General features: G+C 42.8%; 1 protein-coding gene and 2 pseudogenes across 7 annotated transcripts in view; 1 reads left to right on the top strand and 2 right to left on the bottom strand.

Annotated features, from left to right (window-relative positions):
- Positions 1-24,364, top strand: part of LOC145484910 (uncharacterized) — a 437,829-nt pseudogene that overhangs the window by 139,751 nt on the left and 273,714 nt on the right. The window lies entirely within an intron of this gene.
- The window catches only part of LOC145484906 (tRNA (32-2'-O)-methyltransferase regulator THADA-like), a 656,511-nt gene that overhangs the window by 22,999 nt on the left and 609,148 nt on the right, over positions 1-24,364 (bottom strand). For 5 of the 6 annotated variants that reach the window (XM_081463530.1, XM_081463528.1, XM_081463527.1 and 2 more), the window contains one exon: positions 18,592-18,757. In XM_081463530.1, coding sequence (XP_081319656.1) covers positions 18,592-18,757 — 166 coding nt within the window. Of the gene's footprint in view, positions 1-18,586; positions 18,758-24,364 lie in introns of those variants that run through there. The other variant, XM_081463529.1, reaches the window with a different exon arrangement.
- LOC145484920 (uncharacterized) lies at positions 15,326-16,394 on the bottom strand (annotated as a pseudogene).

The raw sequence follows: 24,364 nt of genomic DNA on the forward strand, positions 1-24,364 counted from the left end.
CTGAGTTTGAATGTTTCATCTGCTTGAGGGGTACTCTCTGGTTTTCTGAGGAATTCCGGGCCAGTAAGCCAGCTCGTTTCCATTAGCTTACTAGGGGTCATGCCGTGCATCGCTAAGACAATGGACAGGACTCCTCTCCTGGTGGACGGCTTTTCCGGCAGGGTCACTTTAAAGGTGAAGGCGTCCATCTCCAGATTCCAGAAGACTCAGAGTGATTGCTGCGCTGGAAGACTGTCATGATGCAGATCTAGGTCACGCACGTCCTTAGCTTGATCTTTGGTGGGAAAAGCCTCCATGACCTCTACTAAATTCGAGACAACTTTGTGAAGACGTAGGTTAGCGGTGGCTAGTGAGGCCTGTGCATTTTTCACTAACTCTATTGCTTGTTGAGTGTTAAGGAAGCTAAGCCATCATCGACGTAGAAGTTGCGGTGAATAAATCTCTTGGCCTCCTCACCGTTTTTCATCAGTGAAACCCCTTCAAACTCGCTACCGGAATTGAACACCACTTGGATAGTGTGCTTTGTGTTATATGTTGCAAAATGCGGTAAATACCAGGAACGGCCAGGGGGAGGTGGGGCTTCAACACATGGAATCTGGGAGGCGTGGCCCCTCTCAATAATCTTTCCCATGAACTCTAGGTAATCTACTCTCATTTTTGGTTTCCTGGTGAACATCTTCAGAAGCCCTTATAAGCATTGCACTGCTTGGATGTGGTTGTTCGGCATGGTTTGGAGCTCATCACAAAATGGTAGTGGCATGTCCCAGTTACCACTCTTGTTCTTGTGTATTCCTGCCTCTATGATCTCCAGAAACAAATGGTCTTCGCAAGAGAGACTAGGTTCATTGTTGCTTTGTGTAGTCTTGAAGATGCTGTCGGTAACACGCTCCAGGATTGGGTCCTCGACCTTGAATTGATTTGGACAGGGAACCAGCTCGTAGTTCTTGTCTCCAGTCTCTTGGATTCTCTCTGCAGCAGTGGACAAGCTGGTGAGGCAGGTGAGGACATGAGCAGGCCCGCTTGGGAAATTGAGGCACATCTGACCGCTGATAGTCCATCCGAGAGCCAGTCGTTGCGCCCAGGGGGCTCTTCTAGGGCTGTTTCTAAATTCTCGGACTTTCAAGAGCTCGGGTGCATCCCGACCAATCAGCAGCTGAACCTTTGCAGACTCGTCTAGGGAAGGTATCTCATGTACTATGTCGATTAGATGCGGGAAACTCTTTGCCATGTCCGGAGTGGGAATTTCGCTCTTGTCTTGAGGGATTGTGTCGCACTCAGTGAGAGTTGGCAATGGGAACTCTCGTCCGCTGAGTGAGCGCACTGTAATCCCTGGTACCCGCCGACCGTGCTTCTCCTTTTTCTCCCCGCTGCATGTGGACAGGAAGTATTTCTCTGGGGGTCCACTTGCTCCAAGGTGGTTGGCTAACTCGCCAATGACGAGGGAACTGTTGCTCTGCTCGTCGATTATGGCGTAAACCCGTTTAGAGAGGTGAGGGCTACTCTTGCTATATACTTCTACTAACAGGGTTTTACTGCAGGACACACATCCCGCCGGTCCACAGAGCGTGGTGCATTTCGGGTTGACTGCATCGTTCTCTGATTTAGGCTCCAATTTAAGGGGTAGTTGCCTCTCCTTATGCAGTAATGCATTATGGCACCTGTCTCCACAAATAGTACACCTTAGGGGGATGTTACAACAGCTTGAGATATCGGCAGGGCTGAAACATCGAAAGCACAAGCGCGCGTCCTTTATCCACTGTGTGCGTTCCTCTAGAGTTTTAGCTGCAAATGCCTTACACCCCGATAGGTCATGTCCAGTCCTGTTGTGGAACTGGCAGTGCTTGTTTCTTCTGCAACGGCCTTCCCACTTCTCGTTTCCAGAGTCTCCCTTTTTCTCATCAGGGGGGCTGCAAGTCCGTTTTCAGTGTTTTCTTCTCCCTGCATGGTCTTGCCTCTTTATTGGCTAGGAGGTTCGGGTTTTTCTTGATCTTTGCCTGTTCTTTTACTATTTTGGAAAACCCGGAGAAGGGGGGTACGTTCCTCCGTTGCAGTCGGAATAATGAGCAATTTCTTTCTCCCATTTGGCACAGATGAACTGTGGTAATTTCTCCTTTACAGGTTGAATGGGGCTTGGATAATTGAGGCATGCAAGTCCTGGGAGGTAGGTCAATTGACTCTCGATGTCCGCGCAAAGATCTGTGAAATGCTGCAAGTTCTCATTATCATACTTGTTGCACGTAGCTGAGTTGCACAAGTGCTCCAGCAGTATATTGCTAATAACTGCAGTGCTCCCAAAATGCCTCTCCAGTTCTTCTTACAAATCCCTTAGTAATGCAACGGGGTCACGCATTTGTCGCTTCCTGTAATTATCTACAAAGCGCTGTGGTGTTCCACTAGTGAAGCTCCTCATGTAATTGATTTCCTGTGTTGGGGAAACGTCAGTGTCAATTAGCATGGATTTGAACGCGGATTTCCAAGGGTTAAAGAGAGTAAGGTCTTCAGAGAACACATCTGGTTGGCATTTCAGCAGGTTTTGTCTAGCTAGCCCAGCGACAATTTGTTGATTTACGACTCAAGGGGGTCGAAGAGGTAAGTGGTTGTTGATTGAGGGCGGCATTTTGTTGTTCTCCGTGACTGTCATTTAATTTATGGTCTGAATTAGGATGCGGGCTAAGAGTGTAAGATTGACCTGTTTCTTCCAACGTTTTAGGTTTGTGGGGTGGAGATGACGGAGGCTTTGTTCGCTTCGATACAATTTGCAGTTTAGGTGCAGTTTCTGGGCGTGACAGATTTCCTGTGGGCGAGAGGTCAAGCAAGGGAGCAGAATGGACCCATTGTGAGGTGTGCTCCTCCGTCTTAATTTGGGGATCTTTAAACTCTTGCAATTCAAAATCCTCTTCCAAAAGTGCCTCTTTGAAGACCTAAAGTTTAGTGTTTGCTATGGCTGCCCTTTTGTCCACTCCCAAGATCGCCATCTCCTTTTCGAACTGCACTCTCTCTCGTTGCCGAATTCTTTCCGTTTCTGTGTCGCATGTTTTGCACTCAAGTTCCTTTTCCGGTATTAGGTGCGTGTATCGAGCTACTTCTTTGGCCGCTTTTGCATCGGCTAGCGCTTGAGACAGATTTCGTCTTGAACAACTTGTTGGATTGTCTACTCATTTTATTTTTTAGTTTCTCTATAACTGAGAAAGCTCGTTTTAAGGTGTCGTATTCTTCTTCGAGTCGAGGCTCCTCCACGAAATCACCGTACGAATCTTGCTCGTACAGTTCAGACAAGTTCTGTAGCAGCTCTCTGAACTCCCCTGAAGCAGCTGTGAGGTCTCGTACTAAGGGCACAATTTTGCTGTCATCTCTTAAGCCATCTACTAATTGCATTACACTAAGGAGCCTCCTACGCGATTTGAGAAATTCTTTATGTTTGTTGTCTATTGTGTTCTGCAGGGCTTTCCGTGTTCTTTTACTCCTAGCTCCGCTCTCTGTGGTTCCTCCAGCACTCAGCTGTGCTCTTACTTGACTCATAGTTTTCGATGGCTCCATGTTTACACATTAAGATATGGCTTACCTGCCTTTGTGGATATCCATGGACTTTTCACTGTAATGAACCTAAGTAGCTGGCATGTGGTGTACATTGAGATCGTCGAGCGTCAACCGCACAATGTAGAGCAATTGGACAGGCTTTACTTCATTAGCGTTTATTACGGTCGCCTTGCCCAAATATTATACATATGCAGTGTAAACTACAGAGTAGACTACAATACATAATTAAAAGAGAGCTAAAATTTACAAGATCTACAAATGCGTGGTAAAAGGAAAAACGAGAAGGTGAATATAAACGGGTAGAACTTTCACCCAGTACTGTGTTAAAGGCTGAAAAAGAAAAGGTAACTCCAATGCTCCAATGGTACTCCGATAGTTACGTGTAAGGACTGACTACTGATAAACTCCGATGACTTCTTTCTCCTATGACAACGTAGCTCTGACTGGCTAAAATCAAAAGTCGCATTCCTTATCATGTGGGAAACGAAGGGCGTTCAATGGTGGAATGTCACCAAACAGGAAGCATATGGCTAACAAGTATTCTATCCAAGAAAAGAGAATTGACTGATAATTGAAACGAAACTAAGGTAATTAAAAGGCTGACCGCAATGGCCTAAACAAAACTGTTATGATATGGCTAGTCACCAGTTTCCTTGCTACTTATGGACCACACGGTCTCCGCGCATGTCAGACTGAATGCCTCCATCTTGGATTACTGTACGAGTAAAGTTGTGTTTAGTAATCCTTGTTGAATCCTAGCTCATCCCTTAAATAGCTATTACATCTCTTTACATGGTGGCAGCGGTGGGATGGACAACCACGGCCAGCACTGTTTTGAGCAGATAGAACATTGAATAAACCCGATGGACACGGATTTTGACATCTACTGTTTATAGCGTGCAGCTGGTTTGCAAGACCGAGTACCTTGATATCTTCAACCAGTCATCACTTCACTTACAAATATGGGCGAGTTATCTGGAATAAAACCGCCTCATATGGATTGGAATGACACCGACTTGCCAACAGCGTTTAAAACTTTCAAACAGTATGCCAGCTCATTTTTAACGGGCCCTTAAACAAGAAAGAAGAGAAAGAGAAGGCCACATATATCCTACTCTGGATTGGCGAAGAAGGCCTTAAAGTCTTCAACTCCTTCGAACTGAGCGATGAAGACAAAGTGAAAACTGATACGATTTTCGACAAGTTTACGAAGTATCTGGAGCCCAAGTCGAATTTTCGAATTGCTCGTTTCCAATTGCAAGGCTTCAGACAAACAAAGGATGAGTCTGTCGATTCATTCATGGCTAGGTGCAAGCTACAAGCTCAGAAATGCCGGTTCACTGAAGCCGAGATGGAAGAACGTTTAATTCAACAGTTAATTATTGGTACTCGAGAGCGGAAAGTACAAGAGAACCACCTTGGAAAGGATGAGAAACTAAAGCTTGACAAGGCAATGGACATTGCTCGAACAAAGAGAAGCAGAGCAAGGTACATATGGTAGAAGAAACAAATTCTGACTTTGAGGAGTTGTTATTTGAGAACATCAAAATTGATAGCACTGGTGCTGATGTAGAGAGAAATTAAGCTTTTGCCCATATTAAAGTGAAACTGCCAAATCTTGGCAATCCAAATGCTTTGCTGAAAGTGAAAGTAGATACTGGAGCACAAGGAAACATTCTGCTGTTGAGAATTTATGGAAAAATGTTTCCAGACTGCCTGGACGAAAATGGCCTTCCGAAAGATACAACACTGAGCAAAACCAAACTGACTGCCTACAATGGTACATCGATACCCCGGCATGGTATATGTTCTGTCCAATGTTCATGATTCCAATGAAACTGAGGCCAAGTTTTATGTTGCTGATGTTGATGGCCCTGCTATTTGTGGCCTGCCCACTTCATGCAAGCTCAAACTAGTGGAGTTACACTGTGAGATAAACACAAGCAATAACAGTGTGCACTGCCCAGTTCCTGCAATCCACAGCATACATGACCTCCAGAAGCTCTATCCAGATCGTTTCAATGGTATTGGCAAATTTGAAGGAGAGTATCACATTGTTGTTGACCCTGATGTACTGCCTGTGGTACATGCACCAAGGAAGTGTCCCATTCACATCAAGGACAACATAAGAAAGGAACTTGATGAAATGATTGGTCTTGGTGTGATTAAACCAGTGACTGAACCCACTGACTGGGTTTCAAGTGTTGCCTACTCCCAAAAATCAAATGGGAGATGGAGGGTGTGCTTAGATCCCAAAGATCTCAACCAGGCTGTTGAGAGAAGTCATCACCATACCCAACTCTAGAGGAAATCACGCACAAGTTTAAAGGCAGCTCAGTATTCTCAAAGTTGGATGCCCATCATGGTTACTGGTCTGTAGTACTAGATGAAGAGTCTTCCTTACTCACAACCTTCAAGAGTCCATTCGGCAGATTCCGATTTACTCGTCTCCCCTTTGGATTATGTGTGAGTCAAGATATCTTTCAACAGAAGATGGATTTCATTCTTGAGAAATGTCCCAGAACTGTCAGTATTGCCGACGACATCGCAGTGCATGGCCCTACCACAGAGGAACATGATGCCAATTTGCACAATCTCATGCTAGTAGCAAGACAGCACGGTCTTGTCTTCAACCTGGACAAATGCAGTATCAGTCAGCCAAAGATTACATTCTTCGGCATGTCGTTTAATGCAGAAGGGGTCCACCCGGATCCCAAGAAAATTGAAGCCATCAGGGCCATTCAGGAGCCACAGGATGCCCAGGAACTCCAGACCTTCCTCGGCATAGCAACCTACATGGCCCCTTTTATTCCAAATTTGTCTGCAATGTCAGAGCCTTTGAGAAACCTACTCAAGAAAGACACTGATTTCCAATGGTCCTTGTCTCACAGTACAGCTTTTGAAAGCATCAAGCAAGCAATTTGCCAGGAAGTATCACTTACGTACTTTGATCCTGAAAAGGAAACAGTCATCCACGTTGACGCATCCCTGTGGGGCCTTGGAAGTGCCCTCATACAAGATGGTAAAGTTGTTGCCTTTGCATCCAGAGCACTCACTGACACAGAGAGACGGTATGCAGATATCGAGCGTGAGATGCTTGCAGTTGTTGTGGCTTGTGAGAAATTCCATTCTTATCTGTTTGGAAAGAAGTTCATTGTGGAATCTGATCATAAGCCCCTCGAAATGATCCACTTGAAGAATTTAACAGCTGCCCCTCCCAGGCTTCAGAGAATGCTGCTCAGATTGCAAGGTTATGACATGGCAATCAAGTACAAACCAGGCACAGAAATGCGTTTGGCTGACCCTTTATCAAGACTGAATCCCCTACCCAGTGAAGGCACAGTTGATCTACACAAGGTGTGCCTAGTCCAGTTCACTGACAAGAGGTTGGACTCGCTCAAGCAAGACACCGCTGCAGATCCTGAACTATCAGGCCTGAAAGAACTCATCTACTCTAGCTGGCCAGACCAGCAGAAACAGGTTCCAGTGCACTTGAGGAAGTATTGGGTTTACCAAGACGAACTTTCTGTTGAAAATGGGCTAATCTTAAAAGGGGAAAGAGTCATTATCCCAGAGTCAAAAAGGAGTGATGTCATAGAGAGAATTCATCAGGCTCACCAAGGTTTTGAGAAATGTAGGCTGCGAGCTAAGTCCAGAGTCCAGACATGTGAAATATGTCAAGAAAGTCAAAATTCACAAGCTAAAGAAACATTGGAACCTCATGAAGTACCCACAAGACCTTGGTAGGTCATTGGAACCGATCTGTTCTTCTGGAAAGGAGATGAATATCTGCTAATATGTGATTATTACTCCAAATTTCCCATCATCAGGAAAATCCCAAGTGGACAGTCCACAGGAAAAACTGTCGTAGGTCTCACCAAAGACATACTGTCGGAACAAGGAGTACCCGAGGTCATTATCTCGGACAATGGGCCACAATATGACTGTCAAAGTTACAAACAGTTCGCCAAGGATTGGGGTTTCCAGCACATAACTTCCAGCCCAAGATACCCAAAGTCCAATGGGTTCATTGAACGTCAAGTTCAGACTGTCAAAAACACCCTCAACAAAGCTGAGAAATCTGGAAAAGACCTCACTATGGCAATGCTCTGTCTAAGATCTACTCCTAGTGACTCACAGCTCCCAGCTCCTGCTGAACTGCTCTATCAGCGAAAGCTCAAATCAAATCTTCCCATCAGAATAGAGAATCAAATGCCAAATAGAGACCAGATTTCCCAGAGGCTAATAGAACGGCAACAAAGCATGAAATATTACCATGATAGGAATGCGCAAGATCTTAGTCCCCTGGCAACTGGACAACATGTATGCATACAGGACCAACGTACCAAGAAATGGTTTCCAGGGACTGTAAGTTGCAAGAGACCAGAACCCCGCTCATATGAGGTACAGACACAGAATGGTTCAATATTGCGACGCAACAGGTGCCACCTTCGCCCCGCCAGTGCACAACACATCGAAATGGGCCCCACAGATGAGAACACAGTTTCAGAAGCTCACCCAAGTGTTCCTGAATCTGCAGAAACATTACATACCACTCCTACACCCAGTCCGCCAAGTGGTGCTACTGCTGCTTCTGTGAGACCGACACAGACCCCCATGGAGACCACCCGTTCCAATGCCAATCAGAGCCCTGAGCCTTACTGAACCAGAAGTGGATGCACAGTGACCAGACCCGCTCGTTTTGCTGAATAACATTTATTCAACTAGATTCATGTTCCTGTTTGTTTTCCAGAAAGTATAGTTTAAGTTTCACAAGTGACTTTGCATTGCATATGGTCTGAACACTGTTCTAAATGGACAATATTCAAGGCATCTAGTTCACAGAACATTGCTGAACAGTTTTATTTTATTTGTTATTCAATCTTGTATTATAAGGAGGATGTTATGATATGGCTAGTCACCAGTTTCCTTGCTACTTATGGACCACATGGTCTCCGCGCATGTCAGACTGAATGCCTCTATCTTGGATTACTGTACGAGTAAAGTTGTGTTTAGTAATCCTTGTTGAATCCTGGCTCATCCCTTAAATAGTTATTACATCTCTTTACAAAAACTGGCAAAGACTGATCTCCTAATGATCTAAATAAAGGACTGTTTATGACAGTTTATATAGCATTCGTGACAGACCCAATGCCTCAAGCTGTCATGTTTGCCATCAAATCCGGCTGCTGGCACAAAGCCCCTCCTGATGTATCATTATCTGAACTGCCACGTTATGAGCAAGTGAAAAAGCAGTTAACATGTAAAGACACTGTTTTGTTGAAATCTGTGGTACCTGCTACATTGTAAGAACGAATTGTTGACATTACTTATGAAGGCCATCTGGGCATAGTAAAGACCAAGGCTCTTCTGTGAGAGAAGGTACGGTTCCCATGCATGGACAAGATGGTAGAAACGAAGATCAAGGCTTGCTTACCGTGTCAAGTGGTTACCCCAGTTTACACAAGAGAACCGCTTCAGATGTCAGTATTACCTGACAGCTCTTTTGATGAAGTCAGTGTGGACTTTGCGCATGTGGATGGTCAGACCTTACTCCTAGTGGTTGATGACTACTCGACATTTCCGTTTGTTGAACCAGTGTCATCTACGTCTGCTAGTGGTGTCATCCCCAAGTTGGATCAGCTATTTTCCGCATTTGGAGCTCCCCGTGTAGTCAAATCTGATAATGGCCCACCGTTTAACAGAGAAGAATTTATTACAATTGACAATTTCGTATGTGCTTGGTTTTAAGCATTGAAAGGTTACTCCCCTCTGGCCAAGGGCTAAAGGAGAAGTCAAGAGATCTGTGAAAAAGTTAAAGAAATGCATCAAAGCAGCCAAAGTAGAAGGGAGAAATTGGAGAAAGGAGCTGCAAGCCATTTTGCGTAACTATCACACTACGCCTCATGCAACCACTGGTGTTGCTCCTGCTGTACTGTTGCTGAAATGGCCTGTTCAAAACAAGCTATCACAAGCTAATCACATTGACCCTGTAGCTGAGATCGTATGCAAACCTGACTCCTCACAAAAGCTCAAGATGAAAGCTCATACTGAAAACAAGGCCTATGTAAAACCTTGCAACACCTCCCCTGGCAAGGCTGTGCTGGTCAAGAGACCATTTTCAGTATCAAAAGGAGGAACTGTGTATGATCCTACCCCCATGACAGTTGTGAGGAAGAAGGGCAGTACAGTACCAAGAAATTTGTCATTTTTCAAGAATGTGTATCAACCGGCTGTTAGCCATAAAAATGATGAGTCTCAGAACAGTGGCTTTGGCTCTTCAGCGGACAAGGAGTGTATTCTGGAGCCGCCACCCACTCTTGAAAGTTCGACTGTTCCTGGTCCAAATCTATCAAACCCTCCGAACATCCCGGACGCCAAAGCAGATTTACCAAGTTCAAGCAACCTTGTACCTGTTCCAGGGAGTACTACTTTGGCTGCTTTGATGCATTTCTTCAACGGCTGTTCATGATCATCTGCGAGCAGCACAGGGTTGAATTTTGGCTGAAAATGGCAAGTTTTGTTTTTGAAGGCATGAACACGCTGATTGTCCTTGATGACTGCGCAGCCTCCAGAGATGTGAAAGGATGCACTGGCGAGCTCGTTAAACTCGGCTTTTCCGCCCGCCACGCGAACATCAGTGCATGGGTGTTGACCCAGCAGCTCTCCAGCATTGCAAAGCCTTTCCGTGAAAATGTGGCAGCCATCATGCTGTTCTACACCCCTTTTGCGAAGACCACGAAGGTGATTTTTGAAGAATACACGGGAGAACTTTCGCAAGATGACCTCAAGCAGCTGATTGCGAGGTTGAAAGAGAGAAAGTTCTCACACCTTGTTTTCTCTCTTCACCACCCATACGAGATTAAATTTTCGAATTAAAAAAGAAGAGCGATAACTAAATGGCAGATCTTACGGCTGAGGATATGAAAGTTATGGAAGAAGTCTCTCAGATGCTCGAAACCGAGCCAACAGGTGGTGGCAACTCTGCTCGGCCAGACATCCCGGTCCTCCGTGAACAGCTTGCAATTCTGGTTTCTACAGGCAAAGCAATGGAAGCCATCGGAGTGCAGCTGACACAAGAGCATGTTAAGCACTTGGAAGCTAAAGATGCTGAAAAGTACTACAAAACGTACGAGACTTATGTGGGTGACAAGACCACCGAAACCTTTCTTGAAAGCTTTATCTTGTTGTACACTAGGGGGGGTGGGATGTTTTTGCCGATTAATGACATTGAAGCTCTGCAGAACGATCTCAAAAAAGATTATGTGATCACCAAAGAGTTGTCCACACTTGTTGGAAGTCTTGCTTTGAAATGTGGGCGGCTGCTCATGGTAGCCAACACAGCGCTGATCACAACTAAACATATCTATTTCAGTCCTGCTAAGGATTGCCAAGAAGTTGTTGAGCAAAATGCTGAATAATTAGTAAGCATTGCTCAGCAATTTCTCAATTAGATATTTTTTGTTGAATAAAATAATGGCAGATTCAGAAACCACACCTGACACATGAGAGCAGGTAACTTCAAAAACAACAAGTACTGCACCTGTGAAAGAGAAAAACCCGAGCCAGGTGGCTGCAGGCAAAGCCGTCACTGCAAAAACAAAACAGGCTCATGAAGAACAAAAAAAGCCCTTGAAGAACAAAAAAAGCCACAGAAGACGCCTTAGCTGTGGTGCATCAAGCACAAAAAAAAGCCGAAGCCACCTTAGCTGCAGGACGTGTTGATTCGATCGATGAGACACCCAAGGAGGACAAAACACGTTGATAAGGCACCCAAAGAAGACACAGAAAACGTTTTAAGTATGACTCAGTGGATTGGTATAATCAGCATTGTGGTTTCCGTCATTGGAATTTACTACAAATGCAACGAGATAAAAAAGGTTTTCAATCAACAGTCTGCTACACCTCATCCAGCCGCCGAGATGCAAGCCCCTGTTGATACACAGCTGCCTCGAACGGTCCAAAGAAGACAGCTCCGGCATATGGATTGATATTTGAAAATAAAAAAGACGCACATTATACGATGTCAGACAACAAGCTCGTTAATACGTTCATGGATGTGGCTGTTCTCACTGGCTTAACCGCTGGCATTGGCTGGATTACGAAAAAGGTGGTGAAAGAGAACTTTACTTCTAACCCCAGCAGCAGCATCATGAACTATGCAAAATTCACAGCTGTCCTGGCAGGTAGCATCGCACTGAAAAACTACCTTGAAGACCAACTTTTCTTCCAACTTTGGTTTAGAAAAAAAGAAACATTGTCATAATACCAATGGCACATTCTTATTTTTTTCCTCAAAGCCCTCTCAACGGTTGCATTGTTATATTTTTCAATGACGATATCTTATTATACCGCTGATGCCATAAAATTTGTTTGGTTGGATGTTATTGAAGATTCCGATTATGAAGACTCTGATTTTGAGGATCTTGATACTGAACACTTTCCATTACCGGAGAAATGCCCTACACCTCCTTCGTACGAACCCCCACCGCCATACGATAATTAAAAATACATTTTTACAACATATACAATGGCGAGCATTGCGATGATGATGGCGGGCGCAATTCTTAATGCGGCTGCTTTCACTGGTGGCAACTATCTTGCCAAATATCTTTCTGGTTACAGCGGGAAGATTGCGTTGGCAGAGAAAATGCAACACAACAAAGCCCTTGAAGCTTATCAAGCTGCTATGGCCAAATACACGCACGATGGCACCGTGCTTCTTGATTGGATCAAAACCAACAGAGAAATAAAAGAACAGGCGAAACAGAACTTCACGAACACTGATTACACATTCAAACTCTATAACCAGGCCCACCCAGACAAGCAGATCACAGTCAAAGAGCCCTGCTTCGCTGACTTTTATCAGCCCAGTGAGCAGCAAAAACAACGCGAGCTTCTTTTTGTGGGCGGCAGCACGCTTGCTCTTGGCTACACAGCTTTCCCTTTTCTTTAAATAAACTCGATGGTATAATAAATGGACACTAAGCTTGCCAAAGTCTGCTACAGCCCCCAGGGCTACTGGAGAGGCATCACTGCCATCAAAAAATTAGCGGACACCGCAAAAGTCCCTGAAGAAACCACCAAGCAGTGGCTCATCAAACAAGCCCTTTGGCGGATCTATATCCCTGTGCCGCGATACACTCCATGGCCCAAATTCGACGTATTGTCGCCTATTGCGGTCCACCAGGCGGACCTTCTTTTTCTGCCTCATGACAAGCCCCCTCGTGGGCATAAAGTTTACAAATATGCGTTGACTGTTGTCTACATCACCAGCCATTACAAAGAGGCAGAGCCTCTGACCTCCAAAGACTCTGCGAAGGTTAATACTTCAAATAGCTCCCCAACGTTGTTGCCGCTCTTAACAATGAGGTCACTAGTCTTATCGGAAAAAAAACAGCTGTAGCTATCAAAGAGAAATCTGTCACTTCAAAACCTATAAAGTATTCCAGATCTGTTGGTTTGAAAGAAAAAGAACTCCCCCCACTTATCAATGTATGATATTTGTATCAGCCCAGCGAACTTGAAGGCAGGACTAAAAGAGCTACAGACCTAGTTTGGTCTTTCAAAGTATACCATCTTGAAAGAGCCGCAACTAAAAACCAAATTAACCTGTTGTCTATTATTTGTGTGACGGGCCTAAGCATGGTTTTGTTTGTGAAGAGCTATTGGCTGTGCTTCCGAAGCTTCCTCCTGAACAAGTCCGTGCCTGATTTTTTTGCGCCCATATCCCAGCATGTGCACGCCATCGTCTTCTATCCACTGCTTCGCGTTGAATGCCGACAGTGAGACCTTGTCCATGTGCATGCTGTAGATCTCGTGGCCCTCGCTTCCCAAGATGTTCATCCCATCCCAAAACTGCTTTCTCTCAAACAACGCCTCTTTGTACTGCTCATGCTGGATCTCTTTTTTTACTACATTTTTTTCACGCCTTTCACTTTTTTGTTTTCTTTTTCTTCTATGATCGAGTACATTTTTGGCCGTATTGCCACTGCTTCAGCGATCACCCTTCCCGTGCACTTGTCTTTCATTTTGCCCAATACTTTTTTGTTTTGGCCGCTGCAAAGCGGACACTCTTTGGGGTAGTTGATGGTGTCGTACAGCACGAGGTCTTCTGCCATGTCTCTGTATATATCATCCCTCTTGATCTCCATGAGCAGGCTGTCAGTGTCCGTGTAGATCAGCTCGCATTTCTGGCCGTACCGCACCTTTAACTGGTTGTAGAAGAAGTCGTACATCAGGATCTTGCTGTTCTCAAGGATCATCATGCCTGTGTAGATCGGCTTGTCCAAGTACAACCGCGTTTTGTACGTGTGGATGCCCGCCAGGTCATCTCCAAATATCTCATGCCTTGCGTATGAGGGGCTGGCCACCAGCTTTTGGATCTTGTCGGCCTCCCAGCTCCAGACGATTTTTATGTCGACGCAGTTGCGCAGGTTTTCCATTGTTTTGCCAAACACTGAGGTGTTCATCAGCTTGTAGAAGTTTGTTTCGAAGTTGCTCTTCGCCTCTTTCCGGAACTCTGTGTTCATCCTTATGTATGGCTCCATCCACTGCTCCTGGTCAAACTCAAGTACCCGGTGGACCTTTTTCAGGCACCTGCCCTGTTTCAAGTATAGCTGCAGGTTCCTGTAATGGACTATGTACTTTTCTTTGTTCTCCAGCGTCAGGAGCAGTTTCTCGCTTTTCGGAAAGTCTAACCCCAGATCGGGCATCATTCTTTTTTGGTATCCTGACATCTTTTCCGCCCCAATGGACTTCTTCTCTGGCGTGAGTGGGTAGCCGTTCTGGGCTTAGTGGAGCTCTCCCGGGTACTCCAGGGTCCACCTCCAAGATCCACCCGATATGCAATCCTTATTTCATCTTCATTATCTGCTCTACGGTGGGCATCACTTGCCTCCACTTGAAACCTCCTTTGGGCAGTGGAAGGCTCATCGCCCAAGCTGTGGAGGTTTTTCGCGTGATATATTTGTTTGGCTTGGTTGGTCGTAGTTGGCGGCCCGCAGTTTGTTTGCCTTCGCATACTGCTTGCTCACCATCGAGATGCTGCCCTGCATGCCTTTTTCGATGAACAAGTGCATGTCCAGTCTCCAGTCTTTTTCAGCAGTGCATCCCAGCTCAGACTGGGGGCTGTGTAATAATGCACCGGGTCAAGGGCGTACTTTCCCATGCATACTTTCCAGAAGTTTTCGAATACGTCTGCCAGCAGTACGACGTCGGTCTGCACGTACAGGTCGTGGTAGTCGCTGAGGGTCTTGCACCCAAACTCGGTCCAGACCTTTTGCATGTGGGTACTCTTCGTTGGTTATCTCTTTTCCAGACAGTTTCAAGAAGAACTCTTCTTTGGCAGGGAGCACTATCTTGGCAAACCTTTCAAAGCTCTCCAAGTACTCGTACAGGTAGATTCCTTTCTTCAAGAGCAGCTTTCTCTTTTCTCCGTCTTTACACAGCTTTTCTATTATTTTCATATCCTCTGGTATGCTTCCCATTACCAGCGTGTCAAGACTGCTCATCATGAAGTTTAAGCTGTCGATGAACCCAGGTTTCCCAGCGAAAATGAGACATATTTCTCTGTGTTGTTTGGGATGCAGCTTATTTCTCCCTGCACCTGTGACATTGGTTTTGGCACCGCTTTGGGCTTTATGGGGAGCTTCAAGTTGCAGTCATTGTGTGCAGCCCCCTGGTATTTTCCTGTTATGTGGCAGTGGTCTTTCACCGCATCTCTGTAGTTGTTTACCAGCAGCGGCTTTCCGCAAAATATGCAGGCTTCGGTGTCAGGGCCTTTGGGCTATCTCTCTCTTCTTGGTCCAATGAATCCCCTCATCACACTATAATAACAACTTTTGTGGCCTTGACCGCAATATTCGCCTATGTCGAGGTCATACATGTCAAATGCGTCTTTGAAGCCAGCCTTTACCAGGCTTTCATTGCAGATGTGACATTCTGTTGTGGTGTTGAACTTTATCCAGTTCTCTTTTGTCATTACGATTGGCTTCTTGTCGGCTAACTCCGACCTCATAAATTCTGCATGCTACTACAGACTTGCCAAAAACTGGTACACTGCGTCTCCTCCGCGATACACGTGAGGTCCGCGCGTCTGTCCGTCACTTTTCATGATTAGATATGAAAAGCCACAGGGTTCATGGACTGTGGTTTTTATCGTTGCCTGTCCTTTTTGGGCACAGCCGCGGATCTTCCTTATCAAAGACTCAAAGTCAGCGTACACCACAAACGGCGCTTTCATCTGCCCTTGGTGGTTCTTGAACTTTACCTTGTTTTCACCCACTTTGGGCAACTCTGTCCTTATGGGACGTTTCAGCTGCCCCATGTATTCTGGTCTGTGTCTTTCCAGCAGCTCCTTTCTTTGGTATCCGTGCAAGCAGCGTTCGCAGAAATGTTTGCTGTTGTTGTGCTGTTTTGGTCATACAGCAGTGCACTGAGCCTTTTCACATAGGTATAGTGCGATTTTTCTTTGTCTTGTATAAGTATCAAGTTGATTCTCAGGTGGCTTCCGTCTTTTTCACTGAGCCTATGCATGATAACACACTTGTCTTCCCATCCGAAGACATTTATCGCCAGGTTTGGGTTTTGTTTTTGTAGCTTTTTTATCTGTGATACAGGTGTTGGGAAGTCTATTCCTGTAAAATTCAACCTGTCTTCTGTGAGGTATCTTAACGGCCTTAATACGTTCATTCCGTCTATCGGTGGAAATAACGCCATGTGCAGTGCCCATCTCAAACACTGATTGTCTCAGTTTTGGGCGTTTATGATTGCTTTTTTGTTTTGTAGCCTTTTAGGCAGAGGCATGTAGCTGCCTTCACGAAAGGGTTGGTATTGGGTGACATTAACAAAGGCATCCAAAACTATTTACTGTTGCCATGTTGTTTCTGTTAAAAATCGCTGACTCTCTGTTTAAAATAATATTTCATTTGTTCTTTTACAGCATTCCTAATTATCAAAAAGCTAACGTTAAGGGCGAACTGTATTTTCACGCTTTTCAGGGTTTTAATTTCATTCTCTATCACTTCTTTGAATCTTGCTTTTGTTTTTTGCGCACATTTCAGAAGGTCTGCTTTGAATTTCTAAGCTACTGGAACTGTCATTCTCGATACACGAAGCCATTCGTCTAATTTGGTTCTTACCAATCGAAAATCTAAATCCCTTCTGGGCCTTAAAGGTAGTTGAAGCCTCTCATTCTCTTCTCTCGAAATAGGGCCGTAAAACAGCTCAATCACGTCAGAAGAAAACCTTGACACGGCCATGGTTGCTTTATACTAAGACAGGCTCCTTCTTCAATTAAACAATAAATCTATATCAACAATCTCAGGCAGCTAACACACATGTATAAGGGGGTTCTGGACTCAAGGCGGGTTGCTTCTAATCACAGCGAGCGAACTAAGACGCGAAATGAGCAGCTACCCACTCTTGATCCAGAACCCCCCTTATACATGTGTGGACAACGCACACACCTTAAACTTGGAGAGCTGTCTTCTTTATTTATCTTCTATAATATCACAATTTCTTGGCTTTATCCACTGACTAGTTTTTGATTTTATTTTTTACTGTGTTACAATGAAAAGGCTCTATTGAAACTTGAGTTTCAACAGTGGTCTTCAATGCTTCTTATTTCTAGTAACTTTTGCAAAATCCCTAATTTTTGATGGGCCCAGACAATGACTTATTTTTCAGGGGTATTAGTTTCACTTTTCATAGGAACCTGTGAAACAAACGACAACATTTCTAGAGTCATGCATGGTGCAAGCAAGAATTTGTTAACAAAATTGTCACTAAATGCCTCAAAATGATAAAAATAGTATTCTGAAGGTGGTTTTAGGTCATTCCATGTTTTAGTATTTATGCAATCAATCAATGGTTTCAACCAAACTGTTATGAATAAACAGCTGTATTTCCTCATTACTAATAGACTTTTACAGGGTGGCACAGTGGTAAGGTTTCAATCTGGGAGTTGGAAGTTAGAATCAAGGGTTGGCAGTTCGAATCCTTGTGTGGGGAGCATTTTTTTCTCCAAGCTACTAAGGGATGGTTTGCGTTTATAAACAAAAAAAGTTCAAGCAATAAAAGTAGAGTAACAATACAAAACAAATGAGACGACATAGATATTTGAAATAATTCTTTGCGGAAGTGAAACCCTCACACGATTTTTGGAAAAGTTTCAGTTAAAAGCCGATGTCAAAGCTATCAATGGATCGAATTAAACAACCTTTATTGCATACTAAATAGTCTTTAATTTTGGGGCACTTTTTTGACTCCAAATGTGAAAGATCAGTTTATTGCTTTGGTAGCCAAATATTTCTTGGCCCTTTTGCAAAATGCCATGGTCAGTGGAATTACCACCCAAAAATTGTTTATGACCTATCGACTGACTGATGGACCAAGCAAGTGAATTATTTCTTTCCCAACCAATTGCTATAACTCATTCTAGCTACACTATGCTAGCTATCACTCGTTAAAAACTAACATAAGATCTAAGACTTAACATGGTAAATGGTTTGAACCCAGGAGTACCAGTAGTTCCTATAGTGTAATCATCCTGGTGAGGGCAGTTCTGAAAAGAACTGTTGTTGGTGACTGACGTTTCGACAACGCAAGCGGAAGTTATCTTAGAATAGTGTTTGTTAGTCAATGACGTTGCAAGTCTGGTCCGTTGATTGTAATTGGTCAGTTTAGCCATGATGGTATTGGCTGAAAGACTTGTGTAAAGTTTGTCATCAGTCATTGGTTGGTTTCGATCCATCCATTGTTGGTCGTCAAATTGGTCGGTGTTTGGTCTGTCTATTGTTAGTCAAATTAAGTTGGTCTGTTAGAAGTCCATTTGTTGGTTTCTTTTCTGTCATGGATAAGTCGTTTTAAGACCTAAGTCCTAAGACCCCCTCCAAATCTCAAAAATAAGACATAAGGTGTTAGGTTTTGAGACACCCATCAAGTGGGATACCATACAAAGCCCTTGCTTAACTGCAATTGTGACTCACCCAATCATAAAATGGCTAATTAGAGTATAGAGATACTTAAAGAGAAAGTTCAATTCTCACTTACCCAACCTTACTTGCAAATCAATCATCACATCAGTAACTGATGTATGCCCCAAGACCTGTGCAGTACAAAGCCTCACTTCAACACTTTCGGTAGGTGAACTTGTTTGAAGGGTTATATTTGCAAACTCTATCACTGCCTGTAAAGATTCTAAAGCAATGTTTGTGTCCTACAAAGAAGAGTAAAACAGGGTTAAGAATGATGACAATCATATGACTATGCTATTCTGCTGCCTGTACAATCAAACTCATTAATAATTCATCAAGTTTAAACAAAGGAAATCATGACCATGACAGAGTTTCAATGTCTGATCTTAATAAGCATAGATTTTTACTCTCCTACTTCTCCATTTTCTCATTAGTTTTAGTTTTGAGGAGATATATCAAACACTCTAGACAGTGTTTGACCACATCTCCAAACACCTTGAAGTTCATCAAAAATACCCTGCTATGTGTTGTATGTCAAACTCTCTTCTCTGTGTTTGGAACTATGGTCAAATGTGGTCTTTTGTGTTTGATATATTACATATTACACATCTCATTCCCTCATATTCCTACCAATAATCAAAAATTACTCCGTGCACCTACAATGGATACAAGGTGATAAATAACTGAGGCATGGAGCACCAACTTTGAAATAATTTTTTCTTAAGTTCTTCAATCCTCTGCATGATGTGGATTTCATTTAGATCTAGGTAAATAAAGTGTGGGTATCAAAAAGTGGCAAAGGTTTTCGCAAATTGATCACTTTTTGAGTTAAATAAGATTTCTGGAAAGTGAGCAAGACAGCTGTCTTCTAAAAGATTCTTTTTATAATCACCTCCAAAGGTGTCTATATTGTGGCAAATTGTGACAACAAAAGAACCTTTAAGGGAAGATCATAAGTAGTGGTGTTAATGAAAATAGAATGCCTAGTGCAACTGAAATAAATTGAGCATTTACTTCGTTATACAACTGTAGAGATCAAGACTTCACACTGTTGAGTATAAAAGGACAAGACCCAAATGTAAGGCAACAAACTCTACTGGAGAGCAATGCTTAATTTCATGCCAAAAATATGTTTTAACAAAAGGCAGGTATAAAAGTTGGACTGGATCAACTTGGACTGCAGTTCAGGTCAGATCAACTCAGATTGACTCAGATCAACTCGGAATGACTTGGATCAACTCAGATCATAACAAATAAAATTAGAGGAAATTGAAACTTTTACCTACTTGAAAGTCAATAAAATTCCCCACAAAAATAGGCTAAATCGAGAAAGACTCACTGCACTTCTCTGTGTTATAGAGCCGCCCTTTGGTATTTTTAGTGCCAGTTCCTACTGGATCAAGTTGCGAACTCATTTTCACCCATCCATTCAATCTCCATCAATCATGACTACCCAGCGTGTAGATCTCATCTGGTTCTCAACAAACAGCATAATCTAACGATTTTAGGCTTTGTTTCCACAGAAGAAATAACTACTCAATACTCCCCACCTTAGAAGGCTGGACCATTTGACTTGAGAGGTAGTGTGGATGATTTGCTATAGGCATGAATTCTTTTTCACTCTTTCATGCTCAAGGAGTTTTTCTTCTGTGTATGATAGATATATATGTATGATATTCTGTGTATGCAGGATATTTTTTTCTCCATGGAACATGATTTTTTGGCTCACAGATTGTGTGTGAAATTTTTTTTCAACAGTTGTCAAGTGCATGAATTTTTTGGGGGTACAAGTATGCTTGCCTCCCCTTGGTGGTGTGCCTTGTCGTGGCGGGGAGGCTTGTGTGACCTTGCAACCCCCAGGGCTATGCTGGCAGGAGCCTTGTGCTCCTGGCAGGTCTAACCATGCCGGATTGGTCTGCGCGGTGAGGGTCCAGACTAAAGCAGCACCGGCTGGGGAGCCATATAAACCCCCTAAGGGAAGAAAAACCCTGACAGAAAACCACTAGCCCTCCAGGTCATGGGGGTTGGGCGGTAGGCCAATCACCTGTCCCCGAAAATCCAGAAGATTACCGAAACTGTAACTTATCAAGAACAAATTAGCAATGGCAAAGCTGTGGCCGTGGATGGAGGAACAGCCGGACACACCATGATGTCAATGGGTAAAAGCCTACGGGAAGCTCGCAGACCGACAAGGTCATTGGCAACGCCAAAATCTACCACTGGCGTTAAACAAGGATGTGTCATGTCAGGCTTCCTGTTCCTGCTTACTGTTGACTGGAAAGAGATGGTCCAGCTGGGCGGAGGTCAGGGGTGCAGCACAAGACAGGGCTAGTTGCCAAGAGACAGTTACAGCCTTATGCGCCTCATGGCGTGAAGAGAAATAACTATAACATAACAAGTATGCTTGCAGGAATTTTTTTAAAATCACTCCCACTGCCTCAAAAGTCAAATGGTTGTCCAACACAAGCAAGCGCTGGACATGAAGAAACAGACGGAGAAACCTTTAGATGGGTAAAAGTTTAAATTTCCTCTAATTTTATTTTTTTATGATCTGACTTGATTCCAGTCAATCCAAGTTGATCAGAGTTGATCTGACCCAGACTGGTGGTCTGAGTTCACTACCAACTGTAGTTTCTTAAAAGTCCCATGAAATACTCATGAAATACTCGTGAATCTTTGTTCAGGGCCATGAATATTGCAATTTCCTATTTTTATGGCATCATTGAAACCTGTTAATTTTTTATGAAAATTCTTTCATGGTTCATGAAAATCTTTTTCATGGTCTTGAAAAAATCGCCACCGGTGCAGAACTGAAATTAATGGGTTATTAAAATCTGTTTTCATAAATAATTGCCATGAAATTTATGAATGAATCAAAGTTCAATTTAATGGGTCATGAAACATAAAACTAGATTCCATGACACATGAAATTGGCATGGAAGTCAGAAACTGATCAGGCCTGAAATTAATTGGTCATGAAAATGTGTTCATGGCCATGAAAAGTCAGAAATATCAACCCAAATAAAATTTAATGGGTCATAAAAATTTTGGTTAACTTTTAATCCTGGGCTAGTGTTAACCAGCCTCCAAACAACCTGGGCCTGATTACAACAAGTTAACCTGGCTTGAGCCCATGATTCACTAAAAAAATCAACACTTGGTTACCAAAAAACTTCAAAAATACATGTGTGTTATTATATTCAAAACACAAACACCATGTTGGATCAAAACTCTAGTCGAGCTTTGTTTTTGCCTTTGTTTTTCCTCCAAGGTGGTTTCACATCTTTTACTGCTGCTTCTGCTTGTCCATTTGCTGCTTGGTGCTTTGGGCTCACTATGACATGTTCAAAGTTGTAGCTTTTGGCAAAGTTCTCAAATTCTTTGCTTATGCATCGAGCACCACAGTCAGTAACTAAATCTTTCTTTGGAGCTTTAATGGTTTCCTGGGATGTGAGGTATTTCAATTTGGCTACTTTAATGTATTTGGAGCAATAATTGACTAGTACCAGGTGATGCTCCCTTCAAAGGTGAGTATGTCTGATGCAGCCATTGCTGCATCAGACATTCATTGACATAGACATTAAATCTCGAAAGACATACAAAGCTGCTGTGAAAAAATGCCTTCATAGCCTTAATTGAAGTATTGTTTTCATATCATGACATCTAAGTGGTGTTTTTGTAAGAATATGCAATATTATTGCATAATCTTATATAGTCATTGGCCCATGTTGAAGGTTTGAGGATTTTATGAAACCTGAGAAACTCTCCCCTGATGTGAGTTAATAGTTAATGAAGATAACTAAAACTCAAGACGAAATCAGATTGTTGCATTTACAAAGTGGCAGACAAGATGATATTTGAAATGTAAACTGCCTGTGCTTAGTCAGATCCCCTCTAAACGGGTTACTAACAGTGTATTTATTTTGTAAACGATTATGTTATTGCTGATACAGTGTTCAGGTTCCCTGTGCTTTGGGTGAGTGAGAAAATTTCATGAACGCAAATTGAATGGGAGCTTTAAAGATGCCTGCAGGCCAAAATTAAAGCTTCTTCTCTTGTTTTTTAAGCAGTGATGTAGTGATCTCAAACCCTTTGGTGATTTTTGTGTTTTTCACACTGTGGTGTTCATTAAAGTAAAGTAATTTGTGGTGTTGTGGTTTCTTGTTTGACCTTTCTCAGACCTTAATTTAGCATCCAAACTTCATTAATCCGTGCTAATTTATGACAAGCATGTACGATTGTTTTTAACAAAACACAGACCAACACTGTCTAGTTAAACTTCAATATGCTTCAGCTGCCAATCCGATGCTGTTTTCATTAGGAAGTAAACTTTACCTCTGCCATGATGTACCCAGAGCTGGACCGAATTTATTATTGACTGTGTAGCTTTTTTAGCTGATTTCCAGGAAAGACAGGCAATGACAAGGGTTGTGATGTGTTCATTTCCTGAAAAATTGTTGGTGCTGCCCAAGACAATGCAATGTTAGCCAAGGTTAAAGTTCGATTTACCCTGTGATCAACCATGGTCGGCGTCAACAAAACCAGAATCGGACCGGATCAGATCATGGATCAGATCAAGGAGCGGATCACAGATCAGATCACAGAAAAAAAGTTTTAAAGAAAAAAATCCAAAAAATCAAATCAGTTATAAGATACTAATAAATAAAAACAAAAGTGGGAAACTAAAATATGTTAAATGAAAATAAGAATCCAAGTTTGACGCAAGTAATGACATGTTAATTACGGAGAATGACAAGAGGTCATTTAAAGAGCCACATAAGCACCTAATTTACGATGAATTTAAATTGTAATAAACAGGCAGATGGAGTTATATTTGAACGTTAGTTGGCTTGAAGCTTGTGTGAACTCCCATTCTCATTTTTGAAATTGTTGTTAGTGTCAGTAGCAAATTCTCGGCTACATTTTCGTGTCATATGTGAGTGTTACAGTTGGCGTTACAGTTAATGAGAAAACTTACGAACGAAAGCTCAAGGACATGACTTGCTTTAAAGGGGCTACGTCACAGTTCACGCATCTTGAAAAAACTAGCCTAGTTTTTTCAAGTTCATCATTTGCTGTCCTTGTTAATCTTTGCCATCCTTAATGATTCTCATTTCGTTTTGATTTGTTCTGCCTCTTAAGTGTTTTCTACCCTAGAACACAATCATTTCAAGGTTTTATTCTATTTAAAGGCAACTCTTAACAACCCTAGAAATAACTCTAAAAATCATGACGTAATTCCTGAAATGTTGTTTATTCTCGGGTTGTGTTATCGCTCAGACTATCGATGTTATTCCTAGAATTTTTCCTAAAACAGCTATATTTCTTTGAAATACAAATGGTTTGTTTCATTTTATTCCAGCACAAAATATCGTATTCTAAACTCACATCTTGTAAAAGTATAGACTTGTCTGAAAAACGGAAATTGTTTGAAATCATCAGGTGTTTAATTTGTTTAGTGTGTTTTTGGTTTTTGTGTTTTGATTCATACCTTCGTCCTATTATTACCATGCTGACTCGTTTTATGACAGTTTGCCTTTGATATTATAAAGGAGTAACGGATTATCACACCTGAATTAAATAAAATGTTCTGCTCAGTAGTCACTCTAGTGTAATTTGTTCAGCAAAATTTTGCATTTTGAATCTTGAATTTTGAAGTTTTTCCTCGATCTGATCTGTGATCCGATCCGTGATCCATTCCATGATCCAATCCATGATCTGATCTGTGATCCGATATGTGATTTGATCTGTGATCCATTCTGTGATCTGATCCGTGATCTGCCGCAACCATGGTTTAGGTCAGTAACAACGGTTGAGATGACAGATATATCATGCGGTTGCATGGTATC

The sequence above is a fragment of the Orbicella franksi genome, chromosome 4 (assembly GCF_964199315.1).
Source record: "Orbicella franksi chromosome 4, jaOrbFran1.1, whole genome shotgun sequence".
NCBI lineage: Eukaryota > Metazoa > Cnidaria > Anthozoa > Scleractinia > Merulinidae > Orbicella > Orbicella franksi.